Source organism: Macaca thibetana, chromosome 7, assembly GCF_024542745.1.
Source record: "Macaca thibetana thibetana isolate TM-01 chromosome 7, ASM2454274v1, whole genome shotgun sequence".
Taxonomy (NCBI): domain Eukaryota; kingdom Metazoa; phylum Chordata; class Mammalia; order Primates; family Cercopithecidae; genus Macaca; species Macaca thibetana.
Window position 1 is genome coordinate 124,834,313 of NC_065584.1, and position 16,674 is coordinate 124,850,986.

General features: G+C 51.5%; 1 protein-coding gene across 7 annotated transcripts in view; it reads left to right on the plus strand.

Annotated features, from left to right (window-relative positions):
• BAHD1 (bromo adjacent homology domain containing 1) overlaps positions 1-16,674 on the plus strand; it is a 29,157-nt gene that overhangs the window by 4,246 nt on the left and 8,237 nt on the right. For 6 of the 7 annotated variants that reach the window (XM_050799445.1, XM_050799441.1, XM_050799446.1 and 3 more), the window contains exon 2: positions 14,495-15,940. In XM_050799445.1, coding sequence (XP_050655402.1) covers positions 14,509-15,940 — 1,432 coding nt within the window. In that variant the 5' untranslated portion in view covers positions 14,495-14,508. Of the gene's footprint in view, positions 1-1,510; positions 1,603-14,494; positions 15,941-16,674 lie in introns of all 7 variants that reach the window. The other variant, XM_050799443.1, reaches the window with a different exon arrangement.

Here is a 16,674-nt window from a genome sequence, read left to right on the forward strand (position 1 = left end):
ACTTGAATCCCACTTGTCCTTAGTCTGGTTGTTGCTTAGGCCACTCCAGGCCAACACAGTCATCTGCGCCTGAGCTCATGACTCTGGATTTTCTAACGTGGTATCTTCTTGAGTGGTTTTGTAGGTTGCAAGTTTCTTAAGGACAGGAACAATATGAGTGTTAAACCTATGTGTTTGTGTGTATGTGTTTGTGTGTGTGTGAATATTCTGGTATTTCTTGTACAGTGCTGTGCACATCATTTTTGTTGAGTGAATAAATGTGGTTTGTTGCTGAGTTAGGCAGGAGCAAGGAGGAGACCTTCCTTTCAGCTTCTCCAGAAATGCTCATATTGGAGTCCTTGGAGGTTTCCAGCCCTTTTATATGGATGGGGCATGTTTGGGGTGCTGTAAATGGGAAATTTAACGGCTGTTTCTGATATTTCTGCTGGTGAAGAGTCCTATGGATTGCTTATGTGATACCGTATAGGCATTGGAAAGGGCTGTGATCCTGTTTTCCTCCTACCTCACCGGACCACCATTCTTTTTACCCAGCTTTGCTGCTCTTATGCAGTTTTCCTTGTTCATGCTAAATGAATCCATATGTTTTATCTCTTCTCAAACCGGGTGCAAATGAGGGAGAAAACACGATTCTGAGCACAGAAAAAACAAATACTCCTGGGTCTGGCCCAGAGATGGGACTTTTGGGGCTGGTTTGGAAGAGGTGTTTATGGGGGCATCACCAACATAAGAGGCGCAATCAGCCCCACATTGGTCCCCTCATAAAGGAAAGCTGCAGTCCCTGCTCCCTCAGGCTTCTGTTTTTGTTCACCATCAACCCTGGACCATGGGGTATACGGGAAAGAGGACTGGTGACTGGTTAGAGGCTAGATAGTGAAAAAATATATTCTGCATCCATCCCCTTTCCCCCAAACCTCCCTTTTGTGCCCCAGTTTGATGATTAATGGACCAGCATTTCCCTTCTACGCGGGAAGGCCACCCCTCACAGTTGCCATGGCAATGCAGACCGCTCCCCCGTCAATTAAAAAAAAAAAATCCCTACTACTTCTCTCCTCCTTCTACTGTAGCAGGAGAAAAGCCACCTCAGAATGCATCTCCTGGGCTCTCAGCTCCTCAGCTGTGTTTGCTGTGTGTCCTAGAACACGGTCCTTCCTCTCTTTCTGGGGATTGCCTGAGTTTCTTCACTCTGAGCAAATTGTGCCCCTTCTGGAGCCAGCAGCCCCTGGAACACTTCTATCAAGAAACAGAGAAAATTTCTGTTTATTTATTCATCCCTAGTGCGAATTAAAAACCAGAGAGAGCTTTTGGGTTAAAAAAAAAAAAAAAAAAAAAAAAAAAAAACCCTTTCACACCTTGTCTGGTTAGAGGTATAAGTTGGGGAGCATTTGACATCCAGAAGGGAAGTTTTAGTAAACCTGGAAGGAATTCAGCCTCCTAGCATACATACTTCAAATTGGAGTTCTATGGGGAATTTTCAAAATTATTTTCATTCCTCCTCATCTCTCTGTTCCAGCATCCAGGAAGACTTGTGTGTTTTCATTTTATCTGTTCTTATTCCTCTTGGCCTTGCTCCGGCAACATCTGGCCTCAGCACCCTGTCGCAAGGTGAGTCATTAAGGAGAAAAAAAACCTTAAGGAAAAAAAGTCTCTGGAGTTGCGAAGTAGCCTGTGTTGAACTAAGGCTGCCAGGCGAAGCTGCCGAGTTTATGGAGCATTATACGAACAGCCCCGACATTAAAGGGCCTCCTTTTTATGAATGGGTTGTGAAGAATGTAAATAAAGCAGCATCTCTCAATGGGGAAGCATTTTACATAAGCAGTACTACCCCGACCCAAGTATTTATGGGAATTTGCTAGCACAGTCTGGCAAGGCTCACTTCCTTTGTGAACTTGCCATTGTGCTGGGGACTTTGGAGGGACAAGGAAAGTGTGCTTTGGTTCTGAGGGCAGCCCTAGCACTCCCGCTCTGCAGGTTTCCTGGCCTTGACTTGATGGGCCAGCTCATGGCTGGAAATGCCTGTTAACCCTGAAGTGACAGAAAATACCATGTGTAGTCAAGAGCTCATGGTAATTAGAGGTAGAGGCTCCTCATCCTGGGGTCCCGAGACCGTGTGTCTCCTGACACATCATGCTACTTAGACCTCCGCCCGACGGAGGACAGGGAGGTCTTGGATGATGAAATCTTGCCTGGTTTTATGGGAGGCACCTAACTGGTGTCAAATGGGCTGGTTTGAATTTCAGCTCCTTTATGTTCCCCTGCCCACCTCCTGGTACTGCCACTAATGAGCAGTAAAATGGCTAAAAAGGAGGAGGAGGAAGAGTACCAGCAGCAGTGAGGCTGCAGATGGTCTGCTCAGGGCCAGACGGCCTGACAAGCACCCTCACTTCCACCGAGCGCCGGCCCAGCCCTGGGGTTCCAACAGGGGTGTTGGTGTCCTGCCCCAGGTGACGTTGTCAGCAGGCCCTGGAGTACAATCACCTCTAGGACTTGGTGTTGTGTTTCTGTGGGTGGGAGTGGGACCATCAGATTTCATTTTTCCCAGTGGGAAACGCCTGCAAGAATGGTTATTCCCTTGACTCAGTGTTCCCCCTACACAAAAAAATAACATTGTCTTTAAGATCCTCTGCAGGCCCAATCCACCAGGAGAAAAAAATGGGTGTGTCTCTCAGCCTCACTAATTTGAATTGAGAACTTATTTCCAAGCACTATGACCAAGTTAACTGAATGAAAAAAGCAAGTGACTTTTCTTAATCAGTATTATCAATGTCAGGCAGGAACTTAGGTCTCAATATTTTTGCTTGCATGTGTTCCTTTTCCAGTGGGTTTGGGGAAAAGAGGTGCTTTGACCTCCTGTCCTTGGGTAAGGAGAATGGAACCTGTCTTTCTGCTGTTCTCTTGACCCCAGGGATCTCACCTGGAGCGGTGCTGATGGCTCCTACTTTTGTTCCATCTCCAATGCCTTTTAGGGACTCCTAGCCTCCATCGGTGCAGCTTTTTCAGCTTCCTGCGTGCAGTGGACAGGGGTAGCCCACACAGACCCTTCTCCAACTCTGGTTGCCTGTCCACAATGTTTAGGAATAATTGTTAATCACATTCTCATGTGGCCAGGTGGTTTAGAGGTCAATTACTGTTTTTTAGAGGACCTATGTAGAAATCATGGGAAAGGTATTATTAGGGTGCCGCTTGATGCCAGGAGATCCTGACAAGTATGCCAGAAGGAGGGGTGAAGTCACGTTTCCACCATAGTCAGGGCCAGCAGGGCCTTCCTCAGTAGTGAGGGGTGTCTCCTGCTTTGTGCCTGGAGGGGTTTTCACATCGGCTGGAATATAAAAAAGAATTATAAACATGATTGAGGCCAGGTGCCGTGGCTCACACCTGTAAATCCCAGCACTTTGGGAGGCTGAGGCGGGTGGATAACTTGAGGTCAAGAGTTCAAGACCAGCCTGGCCAACATGCTGAAACCCTGACTCTATTAAAAATACAAAAATGAGCCGGGTGTGGTAGCATACGCCTGTAATCCCAACAGCTGCTTAGGAGGCTGAGGCAGGAGAATTGCTTGAACCGAGAAGGCAGAGGTTCCAGATTACGCCAGTGCATTCCAGCCTGGGCGACAGAGCAAGACTCTGTCTCCAAAATAAATAAATAAATAAAAATAAAAATAAAAAGGATTGAATAACTGAGAGATGATCTCCAGAGAAATTGAAAGGACTTGAATTTATTTGGCCCAGATAGAGGTAGACAAGGGGCAGTTAATATGTCTTTGCATGTTAAGATGACAGTTTAGAGCGTGATGACCAGTTTTTAGTCTTCATTGCGGTTTGGACTGGAGGAAGGGAATTTCACCTGAGTCAAGAGATACGGATAGATGCCTGGTTGGGGGTTACCTTTTTCTGGCTTTACTCTAAAATCAGGACAATGTATCCTTGAAGCTTTCTCATTTATTCATTTATTTATTTAGCCGTGACTTAACTTCTTAGCATCTCACCTTTTTCTAGGATATGAAATGTTTGTTTCGCCTGGGTGCAGTGACTCACGCCTGTAATCCCAGCAACTTTGGGAGGCCAGGACAGGTGGATCACGAGGTCAGAAGATTGAGACCATCCTGGCCAACATGGTGAAACCCCGTCTCTACTAAAAATACAAAAATTAGATGGGCATGGTGGTGTGTGCCTGTAGTCCCAGCTACTCAGGAGGCTGAGGCAGGAGAATCGCTTGAACCCAGGAGGTGGAGGTTGCAGTGAGCTAAGATTGTGCCTCTGCACTTCAGCCTGGATGACAGAGCAAGACTCCATCTCAAAAAAAAAAGTTTCTTTCAAAAAAAAATTTTTTTAATTATATTTATGTTTTAGCCCATACATACCATTTAATTGGAGTACATCTTTGGTTCCTCTGTGGTAGGAAAACTAATAATGTGTGGTAATGCCAATAATCAAAGCACAGAAAAATAAAACTGAATGTGCAAGTTATCTTGCATCTTGGTCTGTGATCCAGCAGCTGTCCTGCGATGCCCTAAGTAGAGGCAGCATGTCTCAGTGCAGGAAGTGTGGACCTTGGTGTAGACACTGGGATGGCTCGCCTCAATCCTGGGAGGATTTTAGCAACATTTTTTTTTTTTAAGAACCAGCTTTGTCACCCAGTCTGGAGTGCAGTGGCGTGATCATGGTTCACTATAGCCTCCACCTACCAGGCTCAAGCAATCCTCCCACCTCAGACTCCTGAGTAACTGGAACTACAGGCACGCACCACCATGCCCGACTAATTTTTTATTTTTGTAGAGATAGGGTCTCGCTGTATTGCCCAGGCTGGTCTCTTAGCTCTGGCCTCCCACAGCACTGGGATTATAGGTTACAGGTGTGAGCCACCACTTCCACCCAGCATCGGTGATCCACCCGCCTCGGCCTCCCAAAGTGCTGGGATTACAGGCGTGAGCACCGCACCCGGCCTTTTAACTCTTTGTAACTGTTTTTTTTTCCTTGTTAGGATGAAATGGTAACAACTAGCTCATAAAACTGTTGTGAAGGTAAATGAGATAGTGAATGTAGTGTGCTTAGGACCTTCCCAGGAGCGTAGTGAGTGCTTGACAAACATTGACCATCCTTTTACAGTAGACACCTCTGCAGTGAATCAGAAATTTCCAATCCTGCACACTTAGGGCGTCTGGGGACTGATAATGCTAACTTTAACTTTAGTTCTTTGCTCCTGATTTCACGTATCTGTGACATTCTTTGTCTTGATACAAGTGTCCGTAGTACTACAGTCACTTGCTTAATGGTTTAGGGGCAGCCAGTGGAATGCTTTCCTGAGGTAGCTGGGCAACTTGGGAGAGAGAAGAAAGAGGATAAGGCCAGGCATAGTGGCTCATGCCTGTAATCCCAGCACTTTGGGAGGCTGAGGTGGGAGGATCACTTGAGGCTAGGACTTTGAGACCAGCCTGGACAACATAGTGAGACCTTGTCTGTATAAAAATAAAAATAAATTTAAAAATTAGCCAGGCATGGTGGTGTGGGCCTGTAGTTCCAACTACTTGGGAGGCTGAGGTAGGAGGATTGTTTGAGCCCAGGGATTTGAGGCTACAGTGAGCTATAATTGTGCCACTGCACTACTACAGCCTGGGTGACAGCAAGACCCTGTATCAAAAAAAAAAAAAAGAAAATGAAAAAGGATGGTAATGAAGGAGGGTTGTGCCGTGAAAATACAAGAGATTTCCTATTGTAACCTTGTTGCACTGTGGATTAAATTGAAGATGCACAGTGGACTCCTGGGATGGAGGAGAGTTTTGAGGTCAGAGGGCTCTTGTCTTGGGCCTCAAGTGGTACTCTAAGTCTAGGATAAAGATGTTACACAGGGTGGGGCAGGTGGACAGCCAGATCTTCATTTCTTCTTATTAAGCTCTCGTTAAGTCATGTGGGTGGGATTTACTGTTAAGAAAGGCAGAGCCTACCTGCCCCCATAGGGCTGGCATCCTATTGGAGGTGGCACTAGCCACTTAACTAGTTAGGTGAGTGATATTTGGGTAGGGTGCCCTTAACTCTGATAGGATCTGCCTTGCGATTCTGCTGCTGCTAGTGGAATGTGGGGGAGGCCTGGTCTTGGATCTTGTTCCTCACAGCTGGTTCTTTCAGGAGGTTAGTGCTCTGCTGGGGAGGCTGGAGACAGCTCCATCTTGGCCTGGCTGGCTAGTTTCTGTTCAGGACTGGAGCTAGCACCTGTAGTCTTGGCAAGCCATTTTAGAAATCTGAGTTGTTGGTCCATGGAATATCCTGGTGGTTGAACCAACACACGTTCTTTGCCATTCCTGGGCAGGTGCTTGGAGAAGGCTGGTGAGCTGTTCATGTTTTTTGAAGAATGGTGCATCAGTAGCACAAGGTTTCCCCTGGTTCTCCTGAGGCCCGTGCTGTGCTTTGGGGTGCCCTGTCCCCTGTTTTATTCCTCCTACATTGTTAGCTGCTCGGAGCAAATGGGTCTTGCTGCAGGTGTAGGTTTGCCTCTGGCTGATCCTGGGCAGTGTGGCATCTAGATGGGAGGGTCTGAGGGAGCCTTAGCCCAGAGTTAAGGGGTGCCCCCCAACCCCTGCCTGGAGTCATCCTCCGTGGAGCCAATAGGGGTGAGTCTGGGAAAAGTTGCATTTGTTTCCTGCTTTAAGACTTCAGCTTTCGGGCCGGGCACAGTGGCTCACACTTGTAATCCTAACGCTTTGGGAAGCTGAAGCAGGCAGATCACTTGAGGTCAGGAGTTCGAGACCAGCCTGGCCAACATGGTGAAAACCTGTCTCTGCTAAAAATACAAAAATTAGCTGGCCGTGGTGGCGAGTGGCTGTAATCCCAGCTACTCGGGAGGCTGAGGCAGGAGAATCACTTGAACCCAGGAGGCGGAGGTTACAGTGAGCTGAGATCATGCCATTGCACTCCAGCCTGGGCAACAAGAGCATAAACTCCGTCTCAAAAAAAAAAAAAAAGACTTTAGTTTTTGTTTGTCACCCCTTTCTGCATCCAAACATTTATGAAATGAATTTCTCAGAGTGCTGCCCACTCCCTTCTGGGCTTTTGTTCCCACGGTACACGTGGCATAAAGTAGGCCCCTCAGTAAGGGTCTAAATGCCTGGCTCATATGTACCCTCTGAGAAGCTGCCTTGGGGGGACCCCTCAGCCAAGCTCTGAGCAGTCCATTATAGCCCTTGTCACACTATCTTGTTGTCTTCCTACCAGCCCATGCTCCAACTCTTGAGTCTTTTGTGTTTTTTCCAGCACTTCGTCTGGTGCTTGTAGGGGAAAGAGAAAACAAATGAGCTTGTATTGAGAACCTACTGGATTCCAGGAACTCTGCTAGGCACTTCACACACATTCTTTTTTCTTTTTTTTTTTTTTTTTTTTTGAGACAGAGTCTTGCTCTGTCGCCCAGGCTGGGGTGCAGTGGCCGGATCTCAGCTCACTGCAAGCTCCGCCTCCCGGGTTTAGACCATTCTCCTGCCTCAGCCTCCCGAGTAGCTGGGACTACAGGCGCCCGCCACCTCGCCCGGCTAGTTTTTTGTATTTTTTAGTAGAGACGGGGTTTCACCGTGTTAGCCAGGATGGTCTCGATCTCCTGACCTCGTGATCCGCCCATCTCGGCCTCCCAAAGTGCTGGGATTACAGGCTTGAGCCACCGCGCCCGGCCACTTTCTTATTTAACTTAATCCTCACAACAACCTTGCTGTCTAGACAAGGAAACCAAGGCTCAGAGTTCAAGCTGTTGACTAAGGCCACGTAGGATTAGCATTGGCATGAAGTGGTTTCCAGCCCCACATAGGTCCCCCCTCTGCTGTGGGGGGCCAGCAAATGTTGGCTGAATGGGCAAAGGTCACAAGAGGTGCTGTGTGCCTGAGAATGAGGGGCAGGCTTAGCTGGGCTAGCGCCTGTGGATGCCGGTCTACCTTATGCACACAGGAGTTGTGTACTGGAAAGAAGCTGGGGGAAGGCATGTTGCCTAAAGTAGGGACGTGTGCCTTTTAAGAAAGCGTCTAAAGACTAGTTTTTTATTGCATGTGATTACCTTCTAATTTGTCAGGTTAAAGTTCGTAAGGCAGAACACTGGTACGATTAAAACACAATGCTCTCTGCCCACTCTCCTCACTCAGGGATCTGTGTGTTGTATAGCAACTTCTAGATCTGAAAGGTATACTCTTGTTTCTCTTGACCTCAGCCCCGCCACCAGACCCGAGGGCAGTCTAAAAACAAGCCTGTGTCCAGATGGATCAGGCCAGTTCCTTTCAGCTGTACTTCATGCTCCCTGCCCAGGTGTTTTTAGGCTCCCAGTCTGGTTGCAGAATGAATTGAGTGCCCACAGCAAGTGAGGCTGAATGGGCACTGAGGAGGCAGGGCTAGTGGCTGAGGCCCCTGCTCTCTCTTTGAGGACAGTGCTCCTTGCAGCTTTGTGCTGTGGAGCTGAGACTTCTGCTCTGCATGGGTGCCTGCACCGAAGCCTCATTCAGGTGGCACAGACAGGCAGGACACACACCCTCTGACCTCACCTTGTGGGTCTAGCCCTGATGTTAGCATCTGAGGAACCTGGCCTTTCACTGTAGAGTTGAGTGTTTCTCAGAGGCACAGAGCTGCTGTTCAGGATCTGTTGGGATAGTTTCTGCCCCAGCCCTCTTGCTGAGTTGTAAACTGAACCCCCCACAGTTCACCCCACACTGGGCCCTGCAAGGGAAAAGGAGGAGTGTCATCATCATTATCTTTCCTTGGGGTGGGCACTTAGGGTGTATTTAGTGGAATAGTGGCAGAGCAAAGTTCAGGTGCAAGCTTGGGTTTTCAGATTTCTCACTGGGGTAGGTGGAATCTGTCCCAGGCTCCTGCTGTGGGGAATGGCCAGCCAGGGCCATCTGCCCTCCTCTGTCGGGTTGGAAGGATGGGGGAAGTTGGCCTGACTGCCTCTGCTTACCACCACTCTTAAGGAAGACTCTTTTTGGTATATCCATCTTAGATGAGGGATCTGGAGTTTGGAAAAGTTAAATACATTGCTCAGGAGGAACAGAGCATTTAAATCCAGGTCTGCCTGACTCAATGCTTTGGTTCTTTCTGCTTTACCAGCTCTTTTTTTTTTTTTTTTTTTTTTTTTTTTTTGAGATGGAGTCTCGCTGTGTCGCCCAGGCTGGAGTGCAGTGGCTCAATCTCGGCTCACTGTGAGCTCTGCCTCCCGGGTTCATGCCATTCTCCTGCCTCAACCTCCCGAGTAGCTGGGACTACAGATGCCCGCCACCACGCCTGGCTAGTTTTTTTTTGTATTTTTAGTAGAGACGGGGTTTCGCCGTGTTAGCCAGGATGGTCTTGATCTCCTGACCTCGTGATCCGCCCGCCTTGGCCTCCCAAAGTGCTGGGATTACAGGTGTGAGCCACCGCGCCCGGTTTACCAGCTCTTTAAGAGATTCAGTAGCTACTAGCTGTGTCTTTACCTGGCTTTACCATAAGAATTTCAGCAGCTTCACCTGTTTCTCCATAAAGTAACAGCAACTAAATTTAAGTGAAAAGGAGCCTGGTTTTGTGCCCTTTCCACTTTTCTTCCCTGATAGAAGATTCAAGAAATTCAGTGCTCATGACAAGTGTTTTATTCCTTTCACGGATGGGAGGGGTTATTCCAAGAGAGAATGCAGAGGAGGACAATGCTGAACTCAGCTCCAGTTGTGGTTTTAGCTGTAATTGGAAGGAGGTGGCTTCTAATGGGGCAGGGTCCTTCCCAGCCCTCACTCAGATGACCTGATTTGCCCTTATCTAAGACTCCCACGATTCCCTCCCTCTCATTAAAAATAAACCAGGCTGGGTTTGAGCACTGTGGGAGGCCAAGGTGGGAGGATTACCTGAGCCCAGGAGTTTGAGACTAGCCTGGACAACGTAGTGAGGCCCTCCGCACCCCTCCCCCCCCCCGCAACCTGTCTCTACCAAATTACCTGGGCATGGTGGCACACACTTATAGTCTCAGTTACTCAGAAGGCTGAGGTGGAAAGATCACTTGAGTCTGGGAGTTCAAGGCTGCCATGAGCCATGATTGCACCACTGCACTCCAGCCTGAGCAACAAAGCAAGACCCTGTCTCAGACAACAACGAAAAAGAAAAACCAAAGAAGCCTGAAAAGCAAAATTTAAAGTGCAGTCCTGAAACCCTCAGGATGGTGTGCGGGGTGCAACCCAGAGCTGGGTAAGTAAGGGGAAAGCAGCAACCACAACTGAGGGCCACTTCCTGCCCCGGGCAGCCTCTGCTTGTGGGAGTGATCTGGGCTGTGACCTGCCCTTCCAGGCCCCCACCCTTGTTTCCCCAAAGCAGTACCAGCACCCCATGCTCCTCTGGGCCTCTGACTCTCCCTTGAACCTTCAGCCCAGCGCGAAGCACCTTGGTTGTGCTCTGCTCGTGCTGGCGGGGTTGGTGTATGGTGCTGCTACAGCCTGAGGACCAGAGCAGGGCATCTGTCTGTGCTTTTCTGCTTCTGTGGAGATGACTGCTCCCAGAGCCTACTGTGACAGTTCAGCTGGGCCTGACCTCCCCCTCAGTTTTGAAATCCTCGTGCCCCTGAGGTGAAGGTGGCCTGTTTGCTGTCTTTAGAGTACACTTCTGAGGATTTGGGATTCAACCTGTGCTTCTCTGGGTCTTTGGTCTGTATGCCCACCAGCCAGCCACTGTCCTTCCTGGCAGCTGTATCAGAGCTGGGGACCATCAAACTGGTTTTCTCCAGTGAGAGTTTTCTTGACATCTTTTAGTGTCAAGAAAGTGCCCTGGGAATCCCTCCTAGAGACCTTCCCAAGGGGGCATGGACCACTCGTGTCTGGGAGGACACAGCTTCCCAGAGAGGAGGGGATAGTGCTGAGAGAACCCCAGCGTACCTTGTCCGCTAGTAGTGGTTGAAAGTTTCTGGGTGAGCTAGTGCATAAGTGGGAGGGGCAGCAGGAGGATTGGCAGGGCTAGGAGAGGGGAACCAAGCCTACTACTTTGCTGGGATCCCCTCTCCCCAACCAGCCCTGTAGCTGGGCCGTCCCTTGTGGGTTGGAGGGGCCCTGGCAGGCTTGTAGCCCCTCCGCCCAGCTCCACCCCAGGGAAAAAGTTGCAGCCAAGCTTCTTGCTTCTTTGGCTTCAAAGCATGACTCACACACGCTCTCCCCAGATTGGAGTGCAGCGAGAGGCAGGCAGCAGAGACCCCAGCCTCTCCTTAGGATGCTGAGTGGCTGGACTTTGCACCACAGGAAAGCTAGGAGTTGTTTTGTGATGTGCTTTTGATGGCTTTGGGTGTTTTTAGCGAGTGACAGAGGATTTGGCAGATTTTAGGGAGGCTAGCAGGAGGCTGTTCTGCTCGATTTGGAAATGTGACTCGCACCCTGTGATTCAGAGGCTTCCCAGGATCGTCAGCACCCTACCCCCCAGGGGAGCAGTGGATGTCCCTGAGGGACTGGAAAGCTGAATGAGAGGTTAAAGAGCAACATTAGTCCACAGGGAACAGATTCTCAAAGGCTCTGGGCTCAGACTCCTGAAAGTGGAAGCTGTGTAGTCAAGGCACTGACTTCTTTCCCACCTCTCTGTGCTTGGGACCTCTGTGTGTTGAGAGGGGAAGACTGAGTGGGGACAACCATCCCAAGATTGACGACCATCTGCCCATGCAGCCAGTCTCCCAGCAAACTGGAGGTCAGGGGTGGCCAGTCATCCCCCTGCTAAGAATGCTTCCACTAGTCAGGCCTGACAGCACCTCCCTGTGCTGTCTTTCCCAACTGCCTTCTCCTCACTTTGTACTTCGTGTCCTTTTCCTCAAAGACCACAAGCCCAGGTGATCTCCACTTTGGCTCCCAGCCGTTCCTAGGCCCAGCCCCTCTGGTAACTTGGGGCCTGTTGAGGGGCTTTGGCCCCTGCTCAGATGCATCGTCTGTTCACTCATCCATCATCTCCAGGCCTCTTGGGAGTTGGAGAGGGCTGGACCTGGGCTTCCTAGGAAATACTGATGTGCTTCTGCTGCTTCTCATTGCTTGTTCCTCCACCTCCAGTACAGGGGTGCCTGGATATGAGAGAAGGGGCTGTGGGTTATAAGCAACGGGATGCTTTATTTTATTTTATTTTTTTTGAAACAGAGTCTCGCTGTGTCGCCCAGGCTGGAGTGCAGTGGTACGATCTTGGCTCACTGCAGCCTCCACCTCCAGGGTTCAAGTGATTCTTCTACCTCAGCCTCCCAAGTAGCTGGGACTACAGGCTCGTGCCACCATGCCCAACTAAATTTTTTTTTTGTATTTTTAGTAGAGACGGGGTTTCACCATATTAGCCAGGATGGTCTTGATCTCCTGACGTCGTGATCCACCCGCCTGGACTTCCCAAAGTGTGGGGATTACGGGCGTGAGCCACCACACCCGGCATTGCCAGGAAGCCTGCTGAGCAGACAGGGACGGGTGGTCACCCTGATTACAAGCAGGAAAGAGACTTATGGAACCTAGCAGAAGCCTGGGATTTTTTAGGAGCTCTCCGTCTGTGCTTCAGGAATGAATGGATTTGCCTTCTGTGACTCTGTCTTGCCCGGGGTCTGGTCTCTGAGCAGTGGCAAGTCCCCCACATGGCCAGAGCAAAGCCTGGCATGCTGCCTCTCCTCTCCAGTTTGCCGTGTCCTTTCTCGGGTGAGGGTTGCCCACGCCACACGCAGCCTGGTTTTCTGAGAACTCTTTCTCAACTAATGCAGCATGTCTCTGGAGTGGAGGTGTCCAGTGACCCCACCCACTGGCCCAAGGCCATGGGAGCTAACAGGGGAAGATTCAGGAATGCCTGGGAGCCCTCAGGCTTGGGACTTTCAGGGTTAAATCCTGGCCCAGCAGGGACTGCTCTCAGTTCCTCTGTAGAATGAGTGTGAACAACAATAGCAGTGGGGAAATTAAGCTGAAAAGCCTGGGCCTGCTGGGTGGGGATGGGTTGCAGGGGTGCCTGGTGAGGGACAGAACTTGTCTGGCACCTTACTTGCCAGCCCGTGTGCTTTGGGTTGAGTGGTAGGAAGTGAACAGCTCTGCAGTCTCTGACCACCGCCCCCTGCAGTTCTTCATTGCCTTGGCTCTGCCAGCTTCCAGTGCACAGCCAGCTCTGGCCCCTCACTCAGAACTGGGGCTCAGGCTGCCGCAGGTGTATGTTGGAGTGTTTTGCCAAGCAAAGTTAGGGGATGATGCCTGGTCATACGCATTTCCTGTCAGGGGCTTTGGGCTCCCTGAGACTCTTCCCCACCTCCTTGCATCCTGCCCCTGCCTACAAAGAGGGAGAACTGAGCACAACTAGCAAGGCAGCGCGTTTGTCTCCTGTGTTAGTGCTTCTCTTTGATACTTTCTTTTCCCAACTCTTTGTGGCCGGCAGGGGTTTAAAGCGGTTTGGCAGGTCTAGTGTGCAGCCCCTGGGTTTTCTCTATCCCCAGGAATATGCTGATCCCGGCCATACTGTTACCCTTGCCCTAGGTACTGGCACCCTTTGGGCTGCTCTTGCCTGGAATTTGAACCGAAGTTCAAATGAAACTTCTCCACCATGGGCCCCTCAAAGCTGAGACCTCTCCACCATGGGCCCCTCAAAGCCAGGCCTTCACCCTTGATAGAGCTTTTCCAGCCAGACCCAGGTTGTGGCGGTCTTGCTTTATGTGCCAGGGGAGGAGTCCTCAGAGACTGACTTTGCCTTCTTCATGGCCCAGCAGGCAGGTTCCCCATCTCAACTCTTCACTATCTGTCTTCTTATCCTCCTGTGGCCAACCTCAGAAGGCCTGTGTTTGGGGAGGGGGTTGTTAATGCCTTGGTTATACTTTTGAAAGAATAGATGGACTCCTGGCCAAGCGCAGCAGCTCACGTCTGTAATCCCAGCACTTTGGGAGGCTGAGGCGGGCATATCACGAGGTCAGGAGATCGAGACCATCCTGACTAATATGGTGAAACCCCCTCTCTACTAAAAATACAAAAAAATATTAGCCAGGCATGGTGGCGGGCGCCTGTAGTTCCAGCTACTTGGGAGGCTGAGGCAGGAGAATGGCATGAACCTGGGAGGCGGAGCTTGCAGTGAGCTGAGATCTCGCCACTGCACTCCAGCGAGACTCCGTCTCTCAAATAATAATAATAAAAATAATAAAGAATAGATGGACTCCTACCACTCAAGCCCCCATCTTGGGAGGCTCTGTCTTCAGAGCCTCCTCCTATCCAGTGATGAGTATCTAGTGAGAGAAGGACGGAAAGAAAACAAAGAGCTTTGCCACCAGCTCCTCCTATCCCCTGTCCCTTGGGTCTGCATTGCTCCCTAGGCTTTTCAGGGGCTTAGTTCAGAGATAACCTTAGGCTAAAAGGAAAGAGGGGGAACCAGTCCTTGCACAGCTGCTGGTAGCCTGATTCCACTGCACCTTCACACTCTGGAAGGGGAGTCCTGGGAAAACCCATACTGGAGGCCAGGGTCACTGCACCTGGGGCTGGGTAGGCTGCAGTGGGAGAGAAAGCAGGCAGGGGCAGGCCAGAGAGGGCTTCTCTCATTGCCCACCTTCTGTCCTGCAGGTTGGAAGTACTCCATGACACACACTCGGAGAAAGTCTCTTCCCATGCTGAGTTCGGGCCCCAGTGGCCGCCGAGAGCCCCTGCAGATGGAAGACAGCAACATGGAGCAGGGGGCTGAGGGTGTGGAGCCAGGCATGCCTGAGAGCCCAGGTCACCTCACAGGGCGCCGCAAGAACTACCCACTTCGTAAGCGCCCATTGGTTCCTGAGAAGCCCAAGGCCTGCAAAGTGCTGCTGACTCGCCTGGAGAATGTGGCCGGTCCCCGGAGTGCAGATGAGGCTGATGAGCTACCGCCTGACCTGCCCAAGCCCCCCAGCCCAGCCCCATCCAGTGAGGACCCTGGCCTTGCCCAGCCCCGCAAGCGGCGCCTGGCCTCCCTCAATGCCGAAGCTCTCAATAACCTGCTGCTGGAGCGAGAGGACACCGGCAGCCTGGCAGGCACCCGCCGCAGCCGAGCGGGGGATCCCCACCGCAGCCGGGACCGTGACCGTGCTACTGGGGGCTGGTCCTCCTCCAAGAAGCGGCCCCGGCTGGGGGACCTTGGAGGAGGAAGTCGGGACCTGTCTCCAGAGCCAGCGCCAGATGAAGGTCCCCGCCGAGATGGAGACCCAGCTCCCAAGAGACTGGCTAGCCTGAACGCAGCTGCTTTCCTAAAGCTGAGCCAGGAGCGGGAGCTACCCCTGCGTCTGCCTCGTGCCCATGCAGAAGTAGATGGGCGCTCCACTGAGCCCCCAGCACCCAAGGCCCCGAGGCCAAAGTGGCCCAAGGTCAATGGCAAGAACTATCCCAAGGCTTGGCAGGGGGCCAGCTCTGGGGAGGCTGCAGGCCCACCCGGCTGGCAAGGCTGCCCTGATGAGTCATGGCCATCTACAACTCCTCGCGGACCATCCATCCAGCCATCTCATCAGCCCCTGAGCAAGGCTCTGGAGAGCCCTTTGGGGCTGCGCCCTCACCTACCCCTGCTGATGGGTGGACAGGCGGCTCTGAAGCCAGAGCCTGGGCGCCCAGGCGAGGAGTCACCCGCCCCTAAGCAGGAACTGCATCAGCCCTCGTTCCCCACACCTCAGCTGTCTCCGCTGCCGATGCCTGGCAACCCCGCCGACTATAGTGGCCTATGTGTTGGGCCCGAGCTCACTGCACTAGGCAGCTTCTACCTGTACTGTGGCCAAGAGGGGCTGCAGTGTGGGGGCTACTCGCCCTGCCCCATGCTCCCTGAGGGCAAGCTATCCCCAGTGGCTGCACCTCAAGAAGAGGGGCTCCTCTTAGCCCCGAGCTCAGTGCCCTCAGGCACCCCTTTTCAGCACCCTCCCTGGGGCTCCTCTCGCTACTGCTCTAGTGAGGACACTGGAGTGAATGGCTACAGCATCTGCGGAGTGTTGCCCCTGTCTGTCACCCGCGCTGGCACTACCTGTGGCGGCTGCCCATACAAAATGCCTTTTGCAGCAGGTGAGGCTTCCTGGGTCCGGGATATACTGAGGAGTCTCAGAGACACAGCATCCCAGGAGGTTGGGCTGTTGATCTGAGCAGGGGTCTCCCTTGGGGTCTGGCTGCTAACTGGAAGGTAGGGGCTTTCAGAAGCGAGAACTCCCGTAGTCTGTGCCCCAAGCAGAGGAGCATTCCCAAGAACAGGGCCCCATGTATAGTTGTGGACAGCCTTGCTCTTCCCAGGCTGCCTGTGGAGATTCTTGGCCTGACAATTAGGTAGCATTGCAGTGGTACAGGCCACAGGAAGGCCTCTCTTCCCTCCTCATCCTGGGATACTTCTTCTTAGACTCTGAATAGCAGGTTAGTTATTGGAATTAGGACTTTTACCAAACTGTTCTAATGGCCTGGCCCTTCTGCCCTCCTCGAGGAAAGCTAGAATTCCTTACTTTCTAGAAACCAGTACTCTCTGCATGCAGGTGAAGTTCAGTATTCATGGGAAGAGTGGTAGGTACCAGGCTCAGTAGGTGGTACCTACTGCACAGGGCAGCTTTTCCCTGGCTATACAGGCCTTGAAAAAGAAGTGCCCAGACTGAGCATCACTTTGCTGGGTGTGGATAGAGAGGGTACACCGTGAGAACAGACAAACAGAGTTCCCTGACGTGGATGGAACGCAATCAGGGCCCACAGCTTTGGTGTCTGCCTGCCTGACAAGACCCAGACACCTGCCCATGCTCCGGCTGTTGAGACACTCCCAG